The following is a 25,180-nucleotide window of genomic DNA, read 5'->3' on the forward strand; positions in this document are numbered from 1 at the left end:
CATGGTGACATCACCATGCGGTAAATAAGTTAATAGACCAATAAGAAAGAGAGTTCCAAACCTCTCTGTCAAAAACAGCACATTTTCTGTTTTCCCCTCCCCACTCAGACCACTCCCAGACAGTCCTAGCAGGTTTTAATCAAGGAACTCTCTGTACTTTGCTCCGTTCATCTTTCCCTCGATCCTGACTAGTCTCCCAGTTCCTGCCTCTGAAAAACATCCCCACAGCATAATGCTTCCAACACCATGCTTCACCGTAGGGATGGTGTCAGGTTTCCTCCAGACGTGACGCTTGGCATTCAGGCCAAAAAGATTCATCTTGGTTTCATCAGAATAGAGAATCTTGTTTCTCATGGTCTGAGAGTCCTTTAGGTGCTTTTTGGCAAATTCCAAATGGGCTGTCATGTGCATTTTACTGAGGAGTGGCTTAAAGGCCTGATTGGTGGAGTGCTGCAGAAATGGTTGTCCATCTGGAAGGTTCTCCCATCCCCACACAGGAACTTTGGAACTCTGTCAGAGTGACCATCAGGTTCTTGGTCACCTTCTTGACCAAGGCCCTTCTTCCCCGATTGCTCAGTTCGGCTGGGCGGCCAGCTCTAGGAAGAGTCTTGGTGGTTCCAAACTTCTTCCATTTAAGAATGATGGAGGCCACTGTGTTCTTGGGGACCTTCAATGATGCAGAAATGTTTTGGTACCATTCCCCAGATCTGTGCCTCAACAAAATTGTGTCTCAGAGCTCTCCGGACAATTCCATCAACCGCATGGCTTGGTTTTTGCTCTGACATGCACTGTCAACTGTGGGACCTTATATAGACAGGTGAGTGCCTTTCCAAATCATGTCCAATAAATTGAATTTACCAAAGGTGGACTCCAATAAAGTTGTAGAAACATCTCAAGGATGATCAATGGAAACAGGATGCTCAATTTCGAGTCTCATAGCAAAGGGTCTGAATACTTATGTAAATAAGGTTTTTCTGTTTTTGCTTTGTCATTATGGGGTATTGTGTGTAGATTGATGAGGACATTTTAGAATAAGTCTGTAACGTAACAAAATGTGGAAAAAGTCAAGGGTTCTGAATACTTTCCAAGTGGACAGTACATGTGACACGTTAGGCTGCTGCTGGAAGAGCTAACGCTAGGCGGATGATTGGATGTGGTATGCTATTCGGCGGAGCAAACATTTCGAAAGTTAAGGCGCGGTGTTTGAATGTTGACATGGAAGTGGTTGAGCAACACTGGGCTGGACAATGACGGATGGAGATAGAGGTACTGAAAAATAGTAACAGAGAGAAAGAGAAGAGAAAGAGAAGAGACAGAGCAAGAGAGAGAGAAGGAGACACAAATGGAAGTCCAGAAAAGAGAGAGAGAGAAGGTGAGTGAGAGAGAGAAAAAGAGAGCCAGTGAGAGCGAAAGATGGATAGGGGACGTAATAAACTTGCGCAGCCCCATTGTGCCGGGGGAGTTCTGCTGACAGCACTAAACCACACCCAGTTTCCCACATCGGCTTTCCTATTGGCTGATCCGCAAAATCCCAGCAACAGCCTGCGCTCTCTCCCCTCTCTTTCTCCACAAAGGACTTACCAGTGAATGAACTGAGTCAAGCACAAGCTGTTGAAATAGTAAAAGCCTCTCTCCGCCGATCTTTATCACCCAGAGCAACCAGACAGACACCGACGCCATTGCAGTGCACAGGAGAACCCTACCCTGGGTGAAGCTACATCAATAGAGCATGCTACGTAGGAATATACCTTCTCTTCAACAAAACAACAGACTCCACTGAACTGAGAGTCTGTTTTTCCTTTCAATTCTCCCCAGAATTATTCTATTTTCTCATTCTAGGACAGCATTGCTCCTCTCCTCAGCGACTACCCTCGGAGCAGACACTCCCACAACACACCAGGACACCCCAGTCTGACCAAACAAAAGTTGTGGAAACCTATCAACTTTGGAGAGAAGCCGATCTATACGGCCGGATATACGGTGGCCTTCCAGTGCAGAGAGAGAGTGAAAGAAAGAAGGATTTGGTGATTTTTCTCTCTTCTGGTGGGTCTGTGAAAGTCTGTCAAGACGCCGCGTGCCGTGCTCCGTGTGAAGAATGCCCAGGCGAGGATGGCCAAGCCGGCTGAGCCAGCGCCCACACCTGGGCTCTACATGGAGCGCTCGCAGAGTCGGATCAGCCTGTCGGCCTCCTTCGAGGCCCTGGCCATCTACTTCCCCTGTATGAACTCTTTTGATGAGGACGATGTCGGTAAGCAGCCTAAAGGTGCTAGCAGCAGCCTCCACGGGCTTCCTCATTTACTACTTCCATCATTTCCATCTTCACTGCTCGTGGGCTTCTCGTAGTAGCTCATAGTTGTTGTGACAGGTTGGTAGACAAGGTTGTGAAAGTTTGTGAGAGGAGCATGGTTATGCATGTCGGTATCCCTCTCTTGAACTAAATTCATGTGTAGTTGTGAGTGTTATGGTGTAGTGGTGGTTTGCATGTCTAATAAACCATTTGGGCAGATATTTTGATGTATAGTGAACATAGCTTCTGATCAAATGTTGCCACCATGTAAGTGTGTAATATATTTGCAAATGGCTGATGGGTGACTGTTAACAGCTCCAAAAGGAATATTATAGGTGTCACCCAACTTGATGCATTGCAAATATTAGAACTGCCATTTTAATGTGGAGCTTTGGCAACAAAGCAATTCAGTCTCTCTCTGACTGAGAAATGATTTATCCACCCCAATCTTATTATAAATGGCTGGATGCATTAGCACAACTGTTCCCATGACTGCTGCCAACACACACACAAAAGTTGGCTACTTTAACTACAGTAATCAGACAGACACATGGAAAAGAGAGTAGTAGTTCTGTGTCTGAATGCGCAATTGAAATGCTAATTATTTTGCGATTTGACAAACTACACTTCTCAAGTTCAACACCCACTGATTACAGGTTAATTTCTCTGTTGAGTTGAGCCACAAATATGCCCTCATCATTTCACTTCTCATTCAACCTATCGCTGTCATTATATTTAGGCTGATTTGGACTCTCTCTGGTGCACATTGCCAGCCAAACGTGTGAAGGTGAGGAGAATTGATTGTGAGATCGCTACTGTCGCTGTTTTATCTCATCTCTCCTCCTCTCTTTTCGCTGTGTATGTCTCCATCTTCCCGTCTCTTTCTCCATCTTCCCCTCTCTTTTACTGTGTGTGTTCTGTCTCCATCTTCCCGTCTTTTTCACTGTCTCCATCTTCCCCTCTCTTTTACTGTGTGTTCTGTCTCCATCTCCCCTCTCTTTCATTGTCTCCGTCTCCCCCTATTTTTCACTGTCTCCATCTCCCCCTCTCTAACACTGTCTCCATCTCCCCTTCTCTTTCATGACTCCATCTCCCCCTCTCTTTCACTCTCGCCATATGCCCCTCTCTTTCACTGTCTCCATATGCCCCTCTCTTTCACTGTCTCCATCTCCCCCTCTCTTTCACTGTCCATCTCCCCCTCTCTTTCACTGTCCATCTCCCCCTCTCTTTCACTGTCTCCATCTCCTTCTCTCCCATTCTCTTTCATTGTATATTTCAATCTCCATCATCTCCTCGGTTTTATGTCTCTATCTCCCCCTCTCTTTCACTGTATGCAGTGCCTTCAGAACGTATTCATACCCTTTGACTTTTTCCACATTTTGTTCTGTTACAGACTGGATTCAACATTTATTAAATTGCTATTTTTTTTCTTTACGAGGAATTTAAAAACCTCTGTGGTCTTTGAGGTTGAATCTGTGTTTGAAATGCATTGCTTGACTGAGGGACCTTACAGATAATTGTATGTGTGGGATACAGAGATGAGGTAGTCATTCAAAAATCATGTTAAACACTATTATTGAGATTGAGTCCACACAACTTATTATGTGACTTGTTAAGCATATTTTCACTCCTGAATGTATTTAGGCTTGCTATAACAAAGGGGTTGAATACATTTCAGCTTTTCCTTTTATATTAATTTTCAACAACAAAAAAATCTAACATAATTCTACTTTGATGTTTTGATGACACAAAATCTTAATTTATTCCGTTTTAAAGACACAACAAAATGTGGGAAAAGTCAAGGGGTGTAAATTCTTTCTGAAGGCATTGTACAGGTATACAGTATCTGTATATGTCTCCATATCCTCTCCCCTCTCTGACTGTCAGCCCGCGGGGGATCTGCATGTGAGACAAAGTGCTACCAGGCCAGACATCACATCTCCCCAGCTAAACCTCACCGCCAACAGGAACAACACATCAGACTGCGCCTCCCCGTCAAGCTCTAGCTCTACGTACAGTCAGAAGAGTCACGCACAGCAACCGTTGTCACAGATCTATCACAGATAGAAATCTCTGGATTTCATCATCAGCCCTTCCATGCTAGTATGTCATTACGCTCGATTAAACGGCAGACGTTTTATGATACGATTGAATCCTTGCATGTATAGTTAAAACCCATGGTCACTGATCTACGTATGTAGCCTACATGTATTATATGTATCTCTATCTCAGGATCTCATCAGCTTTCCATAACTCGCATCTCATCAGGCTTAATCTTGTCAGACAGCAGACATAGACTTTTATCATGGTCATTTTCTTGCGTGTACTGTAAGAATCACCGGAATGGAATGCAGCAGGTGAGCATATGGTAGTGATGCTACTGTGAAGCTAATGCTGGCAGAATGCATTGCTGTGGCTATAGTGTAGCGGACCTAGTGGTGCTGGGAGCCAGAGGGGAGGATTATTGCCTGTTGAGACATGTACTGGCACTCAGCCTTGATTACAGCTTGAAAACCGTCGATGACCATGTCCCATGTCCCCATATCTCAGCCAGGGGAAGAAGTGAATAAATATGAATATACTGTATTTGGGAATATATTTGGGGCCCAATTGTTACAAGCAGCATTTTAATGCCAAAAGTGAGGAAAATGGGAACAAATAAAAACACAGTGACCAAGGAAATTAAAAAGTAATGGAAAGAATCCTGTTTCATAATATTTGATACTGTCATATAGATGCAATACTATAAGCCATTTCATATGGATGAGGGATGCTTCTTAATCCACCAAATCTGTCAAATTTGGTTTGACAGAAAAGTAAAACAGCATTTCTAAATATCTACAAACTAACCTAAAACAGGAGTTGAAGAACGCTGTGACGTTTCTAACAGAACATTGGATGAAACAACATCAAAAACCAACAACATTGGACAAATTAATGAAACAACCCCATGGCACCCTCCTACTAATACCTACCATAAATCAATTTCTAAGAGGAGAAATTGGGCGCAGTATAGAAACAACACATATTGATGAAAAAAAAGGAAAGGACTGTGGTATTGGTTCTGGTGATCTATAAATGTGCAGGTAATGACAAAGCTATTAATTAGACATCAGTTATATCCAGGGGAAACTGAACATTTTATGTTGTTCAATCAGTCAGGTCTATGTTTTAGACAGGGCTAGAACATGGAGGAAAAAAGGTTCCGTTGGAGGCCATGTTGGAGCAACAACCCAGAAAAGTCACCAATAAAAACTTTATTTGCCGAAAAGTAGGTTTAGTCGGTGGTGAAAAGAGGCAATCCATTGAAGAACATACTGTACATTATATCTACCGATTTCTGTGATATTTTGCATTGCATCGTTTTTCAGTGTTAAATAGAGTTGATTTCCTTAAAAATGAAATAATCACTTAACAATCTAGTGATAGTGTTATTAACTGTTTGCCATTTATGCATTCAGTAAGCTTTGTTTACATATACTCTGTAACACTTTGCACTAAGTTGTTCTTATATCTGTGTAGTATAGCAGTAACAACACTAACATTATTAACATCTTGTTTTGCACATGTGCGCCTGACTGTTTGAAAGTGGGGGTGAAAACGCTTGGTGGTGCACCCAGACTATTTTTGCATTTTAAATGTTTTTTCTATACTGTTTTTCTTAAACCTTTAGACTCATTCCAGTATACGGGTTGAAAATGGCAGATTTGGGCACTGATAAATGCCTAAATTGGAATGCAGAGGCTGCACAGTAACATGCTATACATCAAATAAAATAGAATTTGATTGGTCACATACACAGATTTAGCAGATGTTATTGTGGGTGTAGTGAAATGCTTGTGTTCCTAGCTCCAGCAGTGCAGTAGTATCTACCAATTCACAACAATACACACAAATCTAAAAGTAAAAGAATGTAATTAAGAAATATATAAATATTACATTGAGCAATGTCAGAGTAGCATTGACTAAAATACAGTAGAATAGAATACAGTATATACATATGAGATGAGCAGAGCAGTATGTAAACATTATTTATACATTATTAAAGTGACCAGTGTTCCATTATTAAAGTGGCCAGTGATTCCAAGTAAATAGGGCAGCAGCCTCTAAGGTGCATGGTTGAGTAACCAGGTGGTTGCCAGCTAGTAATGGCTATGTAACAGTCTGATGGCCTTGAGATGGAAGCTGTTTTTCAGTCTCTTGGTCCCAGCTTTGATGCACCCGTACTGACCTCGCCTTCTGGATTATAATGGGTGAACAGGCCGTGGCTCGGGTAGTTGATGTCCTTGATCTTTTTGGCCTTCCAGTGACATCGGGTGCTGTAGGTGTCCTGGAGGGAGGTAGTTTGCCTCTGGTGATGCATTTGGCAGACTGCACCACCCTCTGGAGAGCCCTGGGGTTGCGGGCAGTGCAGTTGCCGTACCAGGCGGCGATACAGCCCGACAGGATGCTCTCAATTGTGCATCTGTAAAGGTTTTTGAAGGTTTTAGTGGCCAAGCCAAATTTCTTCAGCCTCCTGAGGTTGAAGAGGCGCTGTTGCGACTTCATCACCACACTGTCTGTGTGGGTGGACCATTTCAGATCGTCAGTGATGTGTATGCCGAGGAACTTGAAGCTTTCCATCTTTTCCACTGCGACCCCAACGATGTGGATGGGGGCATGCTCCCACTGCTGTCTCCTGAAGTCCATGATCAGCTCCTTTGTTTTGTTGACATTGAGTGAGATGTTTTTTTCCTGACACCACTCTCCCAGGGCCCTCACCTCCTCCCTGTAGGCTGTCTCGTCATTGTTGGTAATCAGGCCTACTGCTGTTGTGTTGTCTGCAAACTTGATGATTGAGTTGGAGGCGTGAGTGGCCACGCAGTCATGGGTGAACAGGGAGTACAGGAAGGGGTTGAGCACACACCCTTGTGCAGTCCCTGTGTTGAGGATCAGCAAAGTGGAGGTGTTGTTTCCTACCTTCATCACCTGGGGGCGGACTGTCAGGAAGTCCAGGACCCAGTTGCACAGGGCGGGTTAAGACCCAGGGCCCCGAGCTTAATGATGAGCTTGGAGGGTACTATGGTCTTAAATGCTGAGCTATAGTCAATGCACAGAATACTTGCATACTGTAGGTATTCCTCTTGTCCAGATGGGATAAGGCAGTGTGCAGTGCGATGGCGATTGCATCGTCTGTGGATCTATTGGGGCGGTATGCAAATTGAAATGGGTCTAGGGTGTCAGGTAAGGTAGGGGTGATATGGTAGAGGTGATATGAACCTTAACAAGCCTCTCAAAGCACTTCATGATGACCGAAGTGAGTGCTACGGTGCAATAGTCATTTAGATCAGTTATCTTTGCTTTATTGGGTACAGGAACAATGGTGGACATTTTCAAACGTGGACAGCAGACTGGGATAGGGAGAGATTGAATTGTCCATAAACACTCCAGCCAGCTTGTCTGTGCATGCTCTGAGGATGCCGCAAGGGATGCCTTCTGGGCTGGCAACTTTGCGGGGGTTAACACACTTAAATGTTGGCCACAGAGAAGGAAAGCCCACAGTTCTTGGTAGCGGGCCACGTTGTTGGCACTGTGTTATCCTCAAAGCGGGCAAAGAAGTTGTTTAGCTTGTCCGCAAGCAAGACATCGGTGTCCGCGACATGGCTGGTTTTCCCTTTGTAGTCCATGATTGTCTGTAGACCCTTGTGTCTGAGCCGTTGAATTGTGACTCCGCTTTGTCTCTGTACTGACGTTTTGCCTGTTTGATTGCCTTACGGAGGGAATAACTACACTGTTTGTATTCAGCCATATTCCCAGTTACCTTGTCATGGTTAAGATCTCTGGCTCTGCGCTTCACAACACTGTATGGGTTTTGACTGACAGCCATTCTGAACTTCAGCACCTCGCATGACAAGAAGTTGCCCCCATCCCTCCCGCTATTTGAGCATCTTCTGCAAATGTTTATTGTCTGAGTGAGGGAAATGCCGTAAATTAAGAGGACTTCATGTATTTTGAAAGATGAGACGTTGAGAATTATAATAAATACTGCTTTGATGTCATACAAGCAAGCCAAACACCTGTGAGTCCAGATGTGCACTTCACATTTCCATATCATAAAACTCAGGTAATTTACAGTGTCAACGTTTATGATCAATATTATGAAGAAAATTTGCCATGGCACACGCACCTGAATGCATCCATGACTCCTTTCTGTTTCCATTAATTGAATTGTGAAAGCCTTAATATCACTTTAATATCGTATTTTATAACTTAGATAGTCATACTGACAATATAAAAAAAAAAAACATTTTTAAATTGTACATTAAGTTCATCTTTTTTTGTCACAAATAATGCAGTCACAATAATGCAGTACAATTACAAATGTGACTTTGATTTATCTTTTAACAATTTTCTTTCTAAATAAGACAGTGTAACGGGTTTCGTCGGAAGGAGTGGACCAAAGCGCAGCGTGGAAAGTGTTCATGATTTTATTAACAATGAAACACTCGAACAAAAATAACAAAACGAAAGCGCACAGTTCTGTCAGGTACAGAAATACAAAACAGAAAACAACTACCCACAAACATAGGTGGGAAAAGGCTGCCTAAGTATGATTCCCAATCAGAGACAACGATAGACAGCTGCCTCTGATTGGGAACCCTACTCGGCCAAAACAAAGAAATAGATAACATAGAATGCCCACCCCACATCACACCCTGACCTAACCAAATAGAGAAATAAAGCGTCTCTTTAAGGTCAGGGCGTGACAGTACCCCCCCCCCCCCCCCCCAAATGTGCGGACTCCCGGCTGCAAACCTAAACCTATAGGGGAGGGTCCGGGTGGGCATCTATCCTTGGTGGCGGCTCCGGGGTGTAGCCCCCGCTCCGCCCGCTGATCCCTCCACTTTTGTGTCACCGGACCGTGGATCATCGCCGGAGGAACCAGACCGTGGATCAACGGTCTGCAGGCCGCCGCTGGAGATTCCGGACTGCAGGCCGCCGCTGGAGGTTCCGGACTGCAGGCCGCCGCTGGAGGTTCCGGACTGCAGGCCGTCTCAGGAGGCTCCGGACTGCAGGCCGTCTCAGGAGGCTCCGGACTGCAGGCCGTCTCAGGAGGCTCCGGACTGCAGGCCGTCTCAGGAGGTTCCAGACTGAGAAACATCTCAGGAGGCTCCGGACTGCAGACCGTCTCAGGAGGCTCCGGACTGCAGGCCGTCTCAGGAGGCTCCGGACTGCAGGCCGTCTCAGGAGGTTCCAGACTGAGAAACATCTCAGGAGGTTCCAGACTGTGAAACATCTCAGGAGGTTCCGGACTGTGAAACGTCGCCGGAAGCTCCGGACTGGGAAACGTCGCCGTAAGCTCCGGACTGGGAACTGTCGCCGGAAGCTCCGGACTGGGAACTGTCGCCGGAAGCTCCGGACTGGGAACTGTCGCCGGAAGCTCTGGACTGGGAACTGTCGCCGGAAGCTCTGGACTGGGAACTGTCGCCGGAAGCTCTGGACTGGGAACTGTCGCCGGAAGCTCTGGAACGGGAAGGCGCACTGGAGGCCTAATGCGTGGGGCTGGCACAGGTGGCGCCAGACTGGTAACACGCACCTCAGGGCGAGTGCGGAGAGTAGGAACAGGACACACCGGACTGGGCAGGCACACTGGAGGCCTAATGCGTGGAGCCGGGACAGGTGGCACCAGACTGGTGACACGCACTTCAGGGCGAGTGCGAGGAGCAGGCACAGGACGCACTGGACTGAGGACACTCACTTCAAGGAGAGTGCGACGAGGAGGCACAGGATATACTGGACCGTGGAGGCGCACTGGAGGTCTGGAGCGTAGAGCTGGCACAACCCGTCCTGGCTGAATGCTCACTTTAGCCCGGCAAGTGCGGGGCGCTGGCACAGGATGCACTGGGCTGTGGAGACACACTGGAGATACGGTGCGCATCACTGCATAACACGGTGCCTGTCTGGTCACACGCTCCTGAAAGCGAGTGCGTGGAGGAGACACAGGACTACCAGACTGGGGAGGCGCACTGAAGGCCAGATGCGTGAAACTGGTGCATATGACACCGGACTGGTGTTACGCTCCTCAGCCCGCCCGCTCTGCAGCGCTCTCAATGTCAACACCTCTCTCCGGAATCTTGCGTTGAATTCCTCACTCGTCTCCCTGACTGGCTCTGGTTCACCCCTCAGCTCTCAACGGTGAGCACGAGGAGTTGGCTCAGGTCCCAAACCTGACTCCACCAAACTCCCCGTGTGCTCCCCCCAATTTTTTTTTTGGGGGGGGGGGCTGCCTCTCGTGCTTCCGTCGTTGCCGTGCTAGTTCCTCGTATCGTCGCTGTTCTGCTCTCGCTGCTTCAATCTCCTTCTTCGGACGGCAATACTCCCCGGCCTGCCTCCAGGGTCCTTTCCCGTCCGGGATTTCCTCCCAGGTCCATTGGTCCTGACCATGCTGCTTGGTCCTTTGGTGGTGGGTAGTTCTGTAACGGGTTTCGTCGGAAGGAGTGGACCAAAGCACAGTGTGGAAAGTGTTCATGATTTTATTAACAATGAAACACTCGAATAAAAATAACAAAACGAAAAGCGCACAGTTCTGTCAGGTGCAGAAATACAAAACAGAAAACAACTACCCACAAACACAGGTGGGAAAAGGCTGCCTAAGAATGATTCCCAATCAGAGACAACGATAGACAGCTGCCTCTGATTGGGAACCCTACTCGGCCAAAACAAAGAAATAGATAACATAGAATGCCCACCCCACATCACACCCTGACCTAACCAAATAGAGAAATAAAGCGTCTCTCTAAGGTCAGGGCGTGACAATGTGAGGGCATTGAAAAAGAACTTGAAAATGCAAACTGGAGTTTTGCATTTAAATTTGGTAATTGATTATGTTCACATAAAAAGAATATTGCAAACATATTATTCGTTTTTTATTATCAAATTAGCATTTTTTGGGGGCAACTATATAAATATCCATAAGTTGCGGCCCTGAATCTGCAATAGAAATAATAAAATGTTGCTCCGGTAATATGGGTCATATTTGATCAGTTTGGGCTAGAGCAGGGTTCTCCAACCTTTTCTTTCATAAAAGCTACTTCATACTAAAACATGTTTTCGCAAGCTAATCATACACAGCTTGCATATTTTGTTATTGTGTAGGCCAATTTGATGACTAAAAACAAAGAACATTTATAACTTAATTGCGTTTTCGTTCTTAAAACCACACATTTTTTACAAAAATCATTCTACTGTAGCCTACATTGAGAATCTTGCCTTTTTAAGATGAGAGAACAAACTGGTTTGAACAGTCCCTGCAGGACAAGGCTACTATCAATTATTTTCCAATTATTGTTAAATTGTCATTCTGTTTAATAGAGGCCTTTTGAACAATAACCACCATGAGTAGGCTACATATCTGTCAACAAATGCTGAAGAAACATCATAATCATGAAATACATGAACATAATCATCAGTAGATGGCAAAAATGCAGAATGCTGTTAAATGCCTGTAAACAGCTTGGGAGGAAAATGATTTAACTGATTTAATGATGTAATATTAGGCCTAATATCACTATCTACTTGCGAGCTACTCATTGACAGCTTGCGAGCTACCGGACAGGCAGTTTTCTGCTCAGGTGCAACCTTTGGTAGGCTGATGGAAGGCTACTCAGAGTCAGAGTCTGCACTACAGTGAAGCCTAATCAGACATGCCCATGCTCATCATGGTTCAAACAGGCAAAGTGAAATGATACAATGAATTTGCTGGTGGTGCACACAGCTCAAATTATATGTAACAGCACCATTGGACCAACACCATCAATAAAAATGTAACAACAGCACAAAAAAATGTATAAACCATTTTATTTTGCAGGTGCCTTTTCATTTTAAACACCAATGGTGAAACTAGTGCTTTTTTTTAACCAGGCAAGTCAGTTAAGTCAGTTAAGAACAAATTCTTATTTACAATGACGGCCTAGGAACAGTGGGTTAACTGCTTTGTTCAGGGACAGAACGTCAGATTTTTACCTTGTCATCTCGGGGATTCGCCTAGAAACCTTTTGGTTACTGGCTCAACGTTCTAACCACTAGGCTACCTGTCACCCCTTTCTAACTAAACTAAAACAGTGGCACACAGGAGGGAAGCAAAACTTTCCAGTGCTCAAAACCATTCATCTTGAGTCTATTGGGGCAGGGGGTGCAAAATGGAATCTGTTAATTTTTATATCATATATAAAATTGTCATATCTATAGTATTACAGAATAGCTCAAAACATTGCAAATATAAAAAAATGACAGATTTCCCAATGGAATATGATAATCTGCAAAACAATACTTTTGCACCCTTATTTTGAAAGTGGAAGTGCAGCTGCTCCATTGGCTCCATTGCTCAGGCGCCTCTGGTTATGCAGAAGATGGCTAAGTGCACCACTACTGCCTTCATGACACCTAGAAGTACTGTTGTTGCGATAACAGAAATGCCTTGGCTTTTTGGGGTCAGTGGTATTGATGGTGCTTCTTGGGTATGTTATGTTGTGGTGCGAAAGGTTGTGAGTTCACGCCCTGGTGCACTTGACTCAAATCACACAGTTTCATCTGGCTGTTGGGGTTGCTGCTGGAGGAGGCCAAAGTGTGGTGGATGGCTAAGTGTATCACTACTGCCATTCTGAGACCTAGAAGTACTGTCATCCCGATTCAGAAATGCATTGTCTTTTCTGGGTCAGTTTACAGTTATTTCCATGTTCACTTCATAGCCTCATGGCATGAATGCATAACCTCTCTATTTGGTCCTCAGCTCAACCTATGCCTCAAAGGTCAAGTATCTATTACCTTTCCCATGGTCAGTGTCTCAGCTGTGTTCATAGTGTCCCAAAATGGACTACATGTAAGAAATGTGTCTTCAGATCCAACACACCGCACAACCTTCTCCCAATTTATTTAAAGTATCATCTTTTGCTTCAAATGTTCGTGTTTACCACTCGTGTTGACGCACTCCTGAGGATCTATATGCTAAGCCTGTTTTCTAGCGCCTCCAGGAGAGGAACTGGGATCTATTGAAAAAAATCTATGAACTTCCTATGCTTGTTACCACTCCCTCACTGTCAAGCCTGGTTTGATGCTGCCTCTCAAAATATTATTGAGACAGAGAGAGAGCGAGAAATAGTGAGAACGAGAGAGAGAGTGAAAGAGACACTGTCTCGAGAAATTTTGTTCCCATACCCATGCACTTGCATGGGTATGTATTAAACAATGAGGAATTAAAGTTGTCATGTGTGTGTGTAGGGGGTAAATATCCCTTAGCACCTAATAGACTTTGAATTAAAACATCTGTGCATCTGAAGTTACTCAGTGGCAATGTGACTTTTTTAGGCTTTATCAAGTGTATAATCCCTCCATGATTTATATAATCTGTCACTATGTATGAGATTTCATCCTAGAGCAACCCTCTAAAAATGGCAAATCCATATTTGATTTACACAAACATGAGATAGATGAGATGAAGTAACCCTGTTAGTAATCTATTGATGTTCTCTTGTTAGCCATGTGAAACCCATTCATGCAGCTTGCCTGCCTCAACCCCTCCACCTCCTCCTCCTTTCCTTGCTTGCTTTGTTCTAGCTAATACAATGCTGTGGATATGCACACACATGTGTTCTATGAAAGCAAGGTCTGTACAGAACAAGCACTGACCTGACCTTTAAGCAAATGTGTGCTACAGCTACGACCTCCCCATTCGGAGCTAGCCTATAACAGGAGCTGTGGAACATTCAGATATAAATATATGATATAGAACAAACATGCCTCTCTTACATGTAGAATGAGAAATCATGTTGGCCCTATTCATGATGTTTCTATCTGCAATGTTCCACGTTTGCCTACTGAATGTGACCCAGGACTGTGTGACAGACCTAAATCATATGTTTCTCTTGGAGGTCTATTAGGATGGCTGCTTGTTTTGTTTTAGGCGTTTACATAACATGCTCTTATCGGCTTTGCAAAATGGGACTACTTAGGGCTTAACACAATGAGCCCATCCCAAACCCATTGGCCTTACTGCAGCATTGTTATTAGGGCATCTGTATCCTCCACATCAATGTCAAGATTCATTTCTAGTGTATTATGGGATGTTATTACTCATGGTATTTGACTTAGATGCCATTGACCAGCATGACTATATCAAGTCAGACAAGTTACAACAAAATAGAGTTGTACAGGTTGGGAAATTGTAATATTGTGAATGGATGAGTTCCAAACAAGGGATCAGAGTCTGTTTCATCAGAGACATCTGAAACCCTGAGTATATCCTTCATCAGATGTAGGATTGCATATTCTGTTCAATGACTTTCAAACCTCATGACCTGGGTCATTTGATCAAACCATCTAACACAGAAGACACCCCAGAGGCAGAGTGGTCTACAGCAAGACCATTCCTTGAAATCATTAGGGATTGATGAGTTACAGGCACCACCAATCCATCACCTGCTTAATGGTTCATTAATGGAATAGTGAGTAATGAAGTGCTATATGATGGCCCAATCAATGATCAGAATTAAAAAGAGCATTGACGACTGGGGTTTGGGATCGACAACACCCCAGGCGATAGGAATGATACATTTAATTATATTAAAACATTAGAAAATATCCCTTTACATTTACATTTTAGTCATTCAGCAGACGCTCTTATCCAGAGCGACTTACATTTCATTTCATACATTTTTTTTCCCCGTACTGGCCCCCCATGGGAATCGAACCCACAACCCTGGCGTTGCAAACACCATGCTCTACCAGCTGAGCTACAGGGAAGGCCTTTCACAAGCCATTCTCTATGGGAGGAGAAGCAGATACAGATGTTGATAGAAATAGTGATAAAACATGTTGTTTCTGATGCATGAGATTTTGAAGATAAGAAATACAATGTTCAGTTTCAATTTAAAAAACTAGAACGTATTTCTTCCATCAATGGGATTATCACACCACGGGCATTTACAAGGCCTGTGCCTGTTTTGCAGTGACGTGTGTTCAAGGATGTCAAGGAAAGCCCCAAATATCCCCAAATATTTGACAAGTAAAAAATAAAGATGATAAAATAATATATATATTTTATATGTTTTTATTAGGATCCTCATTAGTGACTGCTAGTCTTACTGGGTTCCGACACATAACGAAAAATACATTGCAGACAAAAGACTGTGTTTGGATAATTTTCCTTCAATTCACAAGTGCCTGAATCACATATTGTGCCACTGGCCTGAGACAATATGTTCAATATGTAGCCTACCTAGGCTCATGTTAACTAGGTAGCTGACTTAGCTGGTTCATTGTTTCCCATGCGAGGAAGTTAGGCTTGCAAGCATTTAAGCTAGGCAGCCTCTGACAACAAAAACTAAAAGTGTACTGTATGACAGAGCCATAGACCGTTTTGCCAACCTGAAAGTGAAGAGGATGGCATTGGCGTTCAAGTAGTCTACACACACACACACACACACACACACACACACACACACACACACACACACACACACACACACACACACACACACCAGTACCATGGACAGCCACATCATATTTAGGAACATTGATTGGACTAAATCTTTTTCGGTATCTTTAAGTTTGTTTTCACTGTATTAAATTAAGCATATATAGCCTTGTTGATTTGATGTTTAAGTTTAAATGGTGCTGGAATAGCTGAGGCAGTGGTCTTTGTGCTGACTTGCAGTAACTCCGTTGTTCTAAATCAGTAGTTGTTTAGTAAACTGTCGAAAACATTAAGTTGCTTGACCATGCAATATATGCTTTGTGGACTTCACTGGACAGATGTTGCTCTCCGGTTTTGTAATGAAACACCAAACCGCCACTGTGTGACTGTTGTCTTTTTGTTGTCGCGGCCTTATTGTATATCATGGTGGCGTATGAACGAATGGGTTAAAGAGCAAACAACGCAATTATCACAACATAGGCTTGGCTTCAGCAGTGATTTTACCCATGTACCGCTACTGCTATCTTGTGAACCATTTAATAAGCAAAATGATCAGCAGGTGCTTTAAAAATACCCCTTCTTCTCTCCCTTTCCCTGTTTCAAATCTATGTGCTAAATGAATTCAGTCAAATTAATCAATGTGCTCTATTTCATTTATATCCCCACACTAGGGACCTCTGTAATGAGACCTACTTGTGCATGTGCTACATTAGACTGGACACCAAAGTTATCAATCTGGTTCACATTGATGGGAAGGTTCGTGCGTCATACGGTCCCGATTCTTGTCTTCATGCTCAAACATTGTAGATTGGTGGTTTCCTAGAGGCCTCTAAGTAAAGACAAAGTCTCTTTTCATGTAAAAAAAGCAGATGCTTGAAAACAAACCTATGTTGAAATGACAAAATAAGGTAATCAGCTGAAAATGCATTGCTTTCTGAGTCTGTTTTTTAGTGTACATTTGTTACAGAGAATGAAAATGTATTTAAATACTGTATACATGATCAATTTGTTATATTACTGCTATACTAAACAAAAATATAAACACAACATGTAAAGTGTTGGTCCCATGTTTCATGAGCTAAAATAAAAGATCCCAGGAATTTCTCTCAAATTCTGTGCACAAATTTGTTTATATCCCTGTTAGTGAGCATTTCTCCTTTGCCAAGATAATCCATCATCCTGACAGGTGTGGCATATCAAGAAGCTGATTATCCAGCTCGATCACTACAGAGGTGCACCTTGTGCTGGGGACCATAAAAGGCCACTCTAAAATGTGCAGTATTGTCACAAAACACAATGCCACAGATATTTTAACTTTTCAGGGAGTGTGCAATTTACATGCTTTGCAGGATTGCAGGACTGTCCCACAGAGCTGTTGCCAGATAATTGAAGTTTCATAGACTAGAGCACATATAAAATTGTACAAACAATGTTTTTTATGATGACAAATCAATGAGCCTGTGTATTTTACTTCAGTTTATAGCACTGTTTTTAATGGCAAGTCATTTATTATACTATTTGCAACAGAACAGGTATCTGTGTTCAGGGTTCATTTAATGTTTATTGTCCCTTTCTATGGTATATGAATTCTTATTCCATTTGTACTGTACATCTGTCTCAACCTTGCAAGAACCATTATACTCCTGCCTGCTGTGCATAACACTATTGTTCAGCTGGATCTTGCTGGAAAGGTGAAATAGTGTTACACTCTAAGAGAATATAAGTAAGACATAATGATCCTTCTCTAAAACATTTTCAAAGCCATGGGACACACATCCAGAATGTCTTTGGTGTGGTCTCCCATAGCAACAACATCCTTTTCATACTTCTTGTGGTGGAATGTCCTTTTTCAGACATAGCTTTAGAGTAGTTGTTAGGACAGCATGCTGCTCATTGCTTTTATAAAGTACACTCGGGTTGATATGTTTTCAGACAGCATGAACAGGTAGTATATGAAATGTGTCTAAGATTCAGGATTTGAATGCTGAACATGATTGTATTCCCATTCTTAATGAGTGGAATTCAGTTACTTGCAGACAGGATGCGTATCAATGCACAATTTTTTTAAACCAGTCTTTGAGTAACCCCAATATGCCTATGCTTAATTTCCCAGTGAACAGCATGAAAATAGCAATGTTCTGGGTCACATCTGAGCATTATTAAAAACCAAATCCATGACACCCCCTACTGGAGTTGCTATGTAAGACCGGGCCATGTACAGATATCACTGTTATTTTACACGCAGCAAATGATCAAATCTCAATAGTATTATTATTGCATGGAAGACTATGGACCTATTCTCTGTATCTTTGGGCAAGGTGTCTATAGTGTTCAGTACTGTACTGCATGGCTGTGAGACAATGGCACAGTACAAAGTTAACATGGAGGCATAGACTAGGATGACCTGCAACTGATACTGCACTCTGTCTGCTCCACCAGGCTGTAAAAAGGGGACATTTTCCTGTCAATAATAGATTGACGATGTCAAAGACTTTTTTATCAAGCCTGTTGGATCACTCTATCAAAAAGTCTCTTGCTTAGAATGAGAAATGTTAGGTAGGCGAGGCTACTACTGTGAACATCTGATTATATGCGCTGTATTTATTGAGAATTAGAAATAGAAAAAAACGTCTACCTTTGTCTCTATAACTTGCTATAGTACTTTGCACAAGGACATGGTAGCCAATTTATTATTACCTTGACATTATGAACCCTTAAGGTTCCTCTTAATTCGTTGTTATGCGTTGGTGTACAGGAATACCTATGAATTGTTCCAGTTCACAGAGGTCTCATAACATAATGAATGACATTTAGCAGGCAGAGCCTTTACTGTAAATAATGTGGCTGTGTGGTTGGCACTTGTTGTACAACAGTTCTGGCATTCTGTAGATTTCCAAATTAAAGTTTTGCACTGCTGTACATCAACAACTCCATTTGGAAAAATTCTCCCTCTGAGTTAAGGAATACTGCCTTTTGAAAAATCAAAGCCCTGTTTTTAAATGTTGCTAGTGTGTTTGCAGTTGGAGGCTAAATCAAGGATGTCATTCATGACCTAGTATGTGGAGCAAACATGATCCTATTATTGATATAGCCTAGTATAATATAGTTTTGTTTTGGGTATGGGTGGAGGTTTGAATGTAACATTGACACTTTGATGCAGGCTAAATCCTTACATAATAAACAAGATCATATGTGAAACAGACAGATGCACATAATGAACCTCAAATGACCCAATGGCACAACCCATCGACCCTTGCCACACAGGCACAAACTGGTTAAATCTATGTTGTTTTAATGTCATTTGTCAACACATTGTGATGTGGAATCTACGTGAAAAAAACATTGGATTTTAAAATAGTCATTAACTGTTGTTTTGAGGGTGGAATTTCCACCACACTATTAGGTAATCATGGTAACCAATTTTAAACATAGACAAACCTTATATAAAATATGTTGAATTTGTACCTTTGAAACAACAGATCTTCAACATAATATCCACTATAAGCAAGAAACAATAGGCTGGGCTGCACCTTCTACGGGAGAGTTGATCTGTCTACAGCTATCCCCTTGGTCTCCCATTCAGGGTTTTAACCAAGCCCAGCACTGCTTAGCTTTCATATTTCTAACTGACTATTACCAATGTGCAATCCTGAGATTGATTGTTGAGAGATCTCCATTTAATAGATTTACCGTTGCTATCGAAGTCATTCCAAAGGTTAGATTTAACAGAGCAAATGAAATGTAACCATACTTTATCAATCATATATCATCAATATTGCTATTTAGGCCTATATAGCATTTGGGAAGTCATCAATAGCTATTGTTTAAATTCCAGGATTCAACAAAAAATAGACAACAGACAACAGACTTTCAGCACGCTTATAGGGAAAGACATTCAACAAGCACAGCACAGAAATGTATGATAAAAATATAGTGGGAGCTGTTTTGTTCGACTTCAGTGTGGGTTTTGACATTATCGTTCATAGTCTGCTGCTGGAAAAACATATGTGTTATGGCTTTACACCCCCTGCTATATTGTGGATAAAGAGAGGTTGTTCTTTATAGAAGCCTCTCCAACATAATCCAGGTTTTAACTAATTTCAATCTTTACTAATGACACGCCACTAACTTTGAGGAAAGCCAGTGTGTCTATGTATGCAGATGACTCAACACTAAATATTTTAATAAATAATGCGGAAGTTGAGGTGACTAAACTGCTTGGAGTAACTCTGGATTGTAAACTGTCATGGTCAAAACATGTTGATACAACAGCTGCTAAGATGGGGAGAAGTCTGTCCATAATAAAGCTCTGCTTTACCTTCTTAACAACACTATCAGCAAGGCAGGTCCTACAGGCCCTAGTTTTGTCACACCTGGACTACTGTTCAGTCGTGTGGTCAGGTGCCACAAAGAGTCACCGTGGAAAATGACAATTGGCTCAGAACAGGGCAGCATGGCTGGCCCTTAAATGTACATGGAGAGCTAACATTAGTAATATGCATGTCAATCTCTCATGGCTCAAAGTGGAGGAGAGATTGACTTCATCATTACATTTTGTAAGACGTGTTGACATGCTGAATCCACCAAGCTGTCTGTTTGAACTACTAGCACACAGCCCAGACACCCATGCATACCCCACAAGACATGCGTAACCAACTGTCCATCACCAACAACACCACGTATAGTCTCAAGTTTGACGGTTGACAGGCCGCAGAACTTGTATCTAGCGTTGGAAGTGATCCATATCCTGGCCATCTGATTGTTGTACTTTACGGAAGCTCATTTTCACTAGAGTAGCTATTTCCCCGATCAATATGTGCATTGCAAATCAAGCCAGGTGGGCGGGGTTTGCTCCATTTCAACCATTCCATTGGTCCTCCTAAGGAGAGCTCTGCGGCCATGCAAATCGAAATCTCCCAGTCTTTTCCCAGAAAACATGGTGCCACCACATATTAATAGGCAAAAGGGAGCTGAAATTGATGACATAATTGCAATCCAAACCAAACCCTCAGGTAAGACAGTTACCAAATTCTGTTTTAGACGAGACTGACTTTATGAACAAAATGATTCTATTTACACTTCGTAGTACATTTTTACACTATAATGAATGTTTCTGACTCATGTCAATGCCACATTGGCTGTTTAAAACCAGAGAGATTGATTCTAAGGGGCAGTTGACCTTTAAGAAACAAACGCAATCCTTAACACTGAGGTCCTTCATTAATAGCTTGAACTGCCCTAGATGCACCAGAGTATCAAGGTGCAGAGAGCTCTGCAGATCATTCCATTTACGGGGTGCCAAAAAACTGAATGCAGATTTACTTAATTCTCTAGAGATCAACGGGACCTCTAGAGTTAGCCAGTAAAATGTTACCTCTGTTTACCAAACATGTCTATTCCCTGTGTGAATTGTAGATGCTGAGGGTAGAAGGCTAAAGGGGATCCAAAGGAGCACTGAGACGGGACTGGCTGTAGAGATGCCCAGCCGCACTGTACGCCAGGCCAGCCACGAGTCCATTGAAGACAGCATGAACAGCTACGGCTCAGAGGGCAAGTGAGTACAGCAACATAACTAGCACCATTAGCACTTGGGGCGCCCACTGAATCACAGTGGTTCTGTGTGGATCAGTTGGTATGCGTGTGGTGCTAACAAAGCCAAGCTTGTGGGTCCATTCCAGCGCAAATCACATAAACATACTAAAAGTGTATGCATTTACTGTACTGTACGTCCCTCTAGATAAAACCATCTGCTAAGTCAGGTGAAGTATAGTATAGTAAGGTATATTGTTACTAGTGGCAAACACCCTTACGGGCGGTAAATCATTGGCAATTAATCATTTGATTCAATGCAATTCCCCCCTCCTCAAAAATATGTTTATCTGTTCAGCTTTTTGGTGTCTGGATATGCCGCTGATACGCTCAACTCCGGAGCATTGAAAAAACTTCCTGTGGAATCATGGCACTTGCTTTCTCTTGGAAATGCAATGTGTCAAACTTCCCTCTCCCCAGTGTGGGCTGACTAATCTACTAGCTCACATTTGATGTCTATATTTTGAACCTTGCTATATTAGTAAGGATTAGAGGGTAAAACAGAGCAGCTATCGGCCATGAAATGCAGTTGTTGATTTGGGAGTGGACACATTATACCTCCAACACCTGCGATAGTTTGGTCATTGAGGTTTTTACCAAAAGTATTATGATGCATCCATTATGATGCATTTAAATTACAGCGCATAATGTAATAGAAGCAGATATGACTTTGAGAAATCATTCTACAGTTTCCAAATTGGCCGAGAAAGGCCTAGCCTGGGTACCAATTTGTTTCTGCTATCATTTCACCCTTTGCCACTCGTTGTCATGCCAAACAGCCTGGCCTTTAAGCAATCTTCCAGTATAAACATTATATCATTAATGAACGAGGAGAATAGCATTGTCTTCCGACAGGTGGCGTCACTCCTCATGAGCGTCACCGCTCATCCCTCAACCGACCTGTCTTGTAGGTTGTGGAACTCACATTACAATTTTAATATTCCCAACCATCCAACATCCAAAAATGAAAAACATAGCTCCTAATTAAATTGTAGGCCAATTTGGAAACTATAGGCCAATTTGGAAACACTTCTTTGGTCACTACATGATTCCATATGTGTTATTTCATAGTTTGGTATCTTCACAATTAGAAAATAGTAAAAATAAAGATAAAACCCTTGAATGAATAGGTGTATCCAAACAATTTATATATATATATATATATATATATATATATAATTATATATAATTATATAATTATTTTTAAATATATATACACCACACACACACACAGAACATTACCCTTTTTACTATTCTTTATTCCTTATTGTTTTTTTGAGAAATGTCTTAATATCGTGCATTTTTATTATAAATGTGTATTGCACCATTATGAGCTGACAGTTTTGTTATTTCATTACTTCTTTTTTTTGAAGGGGGTTTGGGAGTATTTTTTTCTTGGCTTTCCTTGTACACTTATTTTTTTAAATTGTTTATTTAATTACATTTACATTACATTTAAGTCATTTAGCAGACGCTCTTAACCAGAGCGACTTACAAATTGGTGCATTCACCTTATGATATCCAGTGGAACAACCACTTTACAATAGTGCATCTAAATCTTTTAAGGGGGGGGGGTTAGAAGGATTACTTTATCCTATCCTAGGTATTCCTTAAAGAGGTGGGGTTTCAGGTGTCTCCGGAAGGTGGTGATTGACTCCGCTGTCCTGGCGTCGTGAGGGAGCATGTTCCACCATTGGGGTGCCAGAGCAGCGAACAGTTTTGACTGGGCTGAGCGGGAACTGTGCTTCCTCAGAGGTAGGGGGGCCAGCAGGCCAGAGGTGGATGAACGCAGTGCCCTTGTTTGGGTGTAGGGCCTGATCAGAGCCTGAAGGTATGGAGGTGCCGTTCCCTTCACAGCTCCGTAGGAAATCACCATGGTCTTGTAGCGGATGCGAGCTTCAACTGGAAGCCAGTGGAGAGAGCGGAGGAGCGGGGTGACGTGAGAGAACTTGGGAAGGTTGAACACCAGACGGGCTGCGGCGTTCTGGATGAGTTGTAGGGGTTTAATGGCACAGGCAGGGAGCCCAGCCAACAGCGAGTTGCAGTAATCCAGACGGGAGATGACAAGTGCCTGGATTAGGACCTGCGCCGCTTCCTGTGTGAGGCAGGGTCGTACTCTGCGAATGTTGTAGAGCATGAACCTACAGGATCGGGTCACCGCCTTGATGTTAGTGGAGAACGACAGGGTGTTGTCCAGGATCACGCCAAGGTTCTTAGCACTCTGGGAGGAGGGGACAAGGGAGTTGTCAACCGTGATGGCGAGATCATGGAACGGGCAGTCCTTCCCCGGGAGGAAGAGCAGCTCCGTCTTGCCGAGGTTCAGCTTGAGCTGGTGATCCGTCATCCACACTGATATGTCTGACAGACATGCAGAGATGCGATTCGCCGCCTGGTTATCAGAAGGGGGAAAGGAGAAGATTAATTGTGTGTCGTCTGCATAGCAATGATAGGAGAGACCATGTGAGGATATGACAGAGCCAAGTGACTTGGTGTATAGCGAGAATAGGAGAGGGCCTAGAACAGAGCCCTGGGGGACACCAGTGGTGAGAGCGCATGGTGCGGAGACAGATTCTCGCCACGCCACCTGGTAGGAGCGACCTGTCAGGTAGGACGCAATCCAAGCGTGGGCCGCGCCGGAGATGCCCAACTCGGAGAGGGTGGAGAAGAGGATCTGATGGTTCACAGTATCAAAGGCAGCAGAAAGGTCTAGAAGGATGAGAGCAGAGGAGAGAGAGTTAGCTTTAGCAGTGCGGAGAGCCTCCGTGACACAGAGAAGAGCAGTCTCAGTTGAATGCCCAGTCTTGAAACCTGACTGATTAGGATCAAGAAGGTCATTCTGAGAGAGATAGCAGGAGAGCTGGCCAAGGACGGCACGTTCAAGAGTTTTGGAGAGAAAAGAAAGAAGGGATACTGGTCTGTAGTTGTTGACATCGGAGGGATCGAGTGTAGGTTTTTTCAGAAGGGGTGCAACTCTCGCTCTCTTGAAGACGGAAGGGACGTAGCCAGCGGTCAAGGATGAGTTGATGAGCGAGGTGAGGAAGGGGAGAAGGTCTCCGGAAATGGTCTGGAGAAGAGAGGAGGGGATAGGGTCAAGTGGGCAGGTTGTTGGGCGGCCGCCGTCACAAGACGCGAGATTTCATCTGGAGAGAGAGGGGAGAAAGAGGTCAAAGCACAGGGTAGGGCAGTGTGAGCAGGACCAGCGATGTCGTTTGACTTAGCAAACGAGGATCGGATATCGTCAACCTTCTTTTCAAAATGGTTGACGAAGTCATCCGCAGAGAGGGAGGAGGGGGGGGGGGGGGAGGGGGAGGAGGATTCAGGAGGGAGGAGAAGGTAGCAAAGAGCTTCCTAGGGTTAGAGGCAGATGCTTGGAATTTAGAGTGGTAGAAAGTGGCTTTAGCAGCAGAGACAGAAGAGGAGAATGTAGAGAGGAGGGAGTGAAAGGATGCCAGGTCCGCAGGGAGGCGAGTTTTCCTCCATTTCCGCTCGGCTGCCCGGAGCCCTGTTCTGTGAGCTCGTCGTGAGTCGTCGAGCCACGGAGCAGGAGGGGAGGACCGAGCCGGCCTGGAGGATAGGGGACAGAGAAAATCAAAGGATGCAGAAAGGGAGGAGAGGAGGGTTGAGGAGGCAGAATCAGGAGATAGGTTGGAGAAGGTTTGAGCAGAGGGAAGAGATGATAGGATGGAAGAGGAGAGAGTAGCGGGAGAGAGAGAGCGAAGGTTGGGACGGCGCAATACCATCCGAGTAGGGGCAGAGTGAGAAGTGTTGGATGAGAGCGAGAGGGAAAAGGATACAAGGTAGTGGTTGGAGATTTGGAGGGGAGTTGCAATGAGATTAGTGGAAGAACAGCATCT

The 25,180-nt window shown here is 43.6% G+C and overlaps 1 protein-coding gene across 2 annotated transcripts in view; it reads left to right on the top strand.

The window, feature by feature from the left end:
* The first annotated feature begins 989 nt into the window (after positions 1 to 989).
* rims4 (regulating synaptic membrane exocytosis 4) overlaps positions 990 to 25,180 on the top strand; it is a 51,899-nt gene continuing 27,708 nt past the window's right edge. Inside the window, exons 1-2 of one of the 2 annotated variants that reach the window (XM_014165913.3) lie at positions 990 to 2,263; positions 21,153 to 21,291. In XM_014165913.3, coding sequence (XP_014021388.1) covers positions 2,110 to 2,263; positions 21,153 to 21,291 — 293 coding nt within the window. In that variant the 5' untranslated portion in view covers positions 990 to 2,109. The remainder of the gene's footprint in view (positions 2,264 to 21,152; positions 21,292 to 25,180) is intronic. The other variant, XM_014165914.3, reaches the window with a different exon arrangement.

The sequence above is a fragment of the Salmo salar genome, chromosome 22 (genome assembly GCF_965601325.2).
Source record: "Salmo salar chromosome 22, fSalSal1, whole genome shotgun sequence".
NCBI classification, from domain to species: domain Eukaryota; kingdom Metazoa; phylum Chordata; class Actinopteri; order Salmoniformes; family Salmonidae; genus Salmo; species Salmo salar.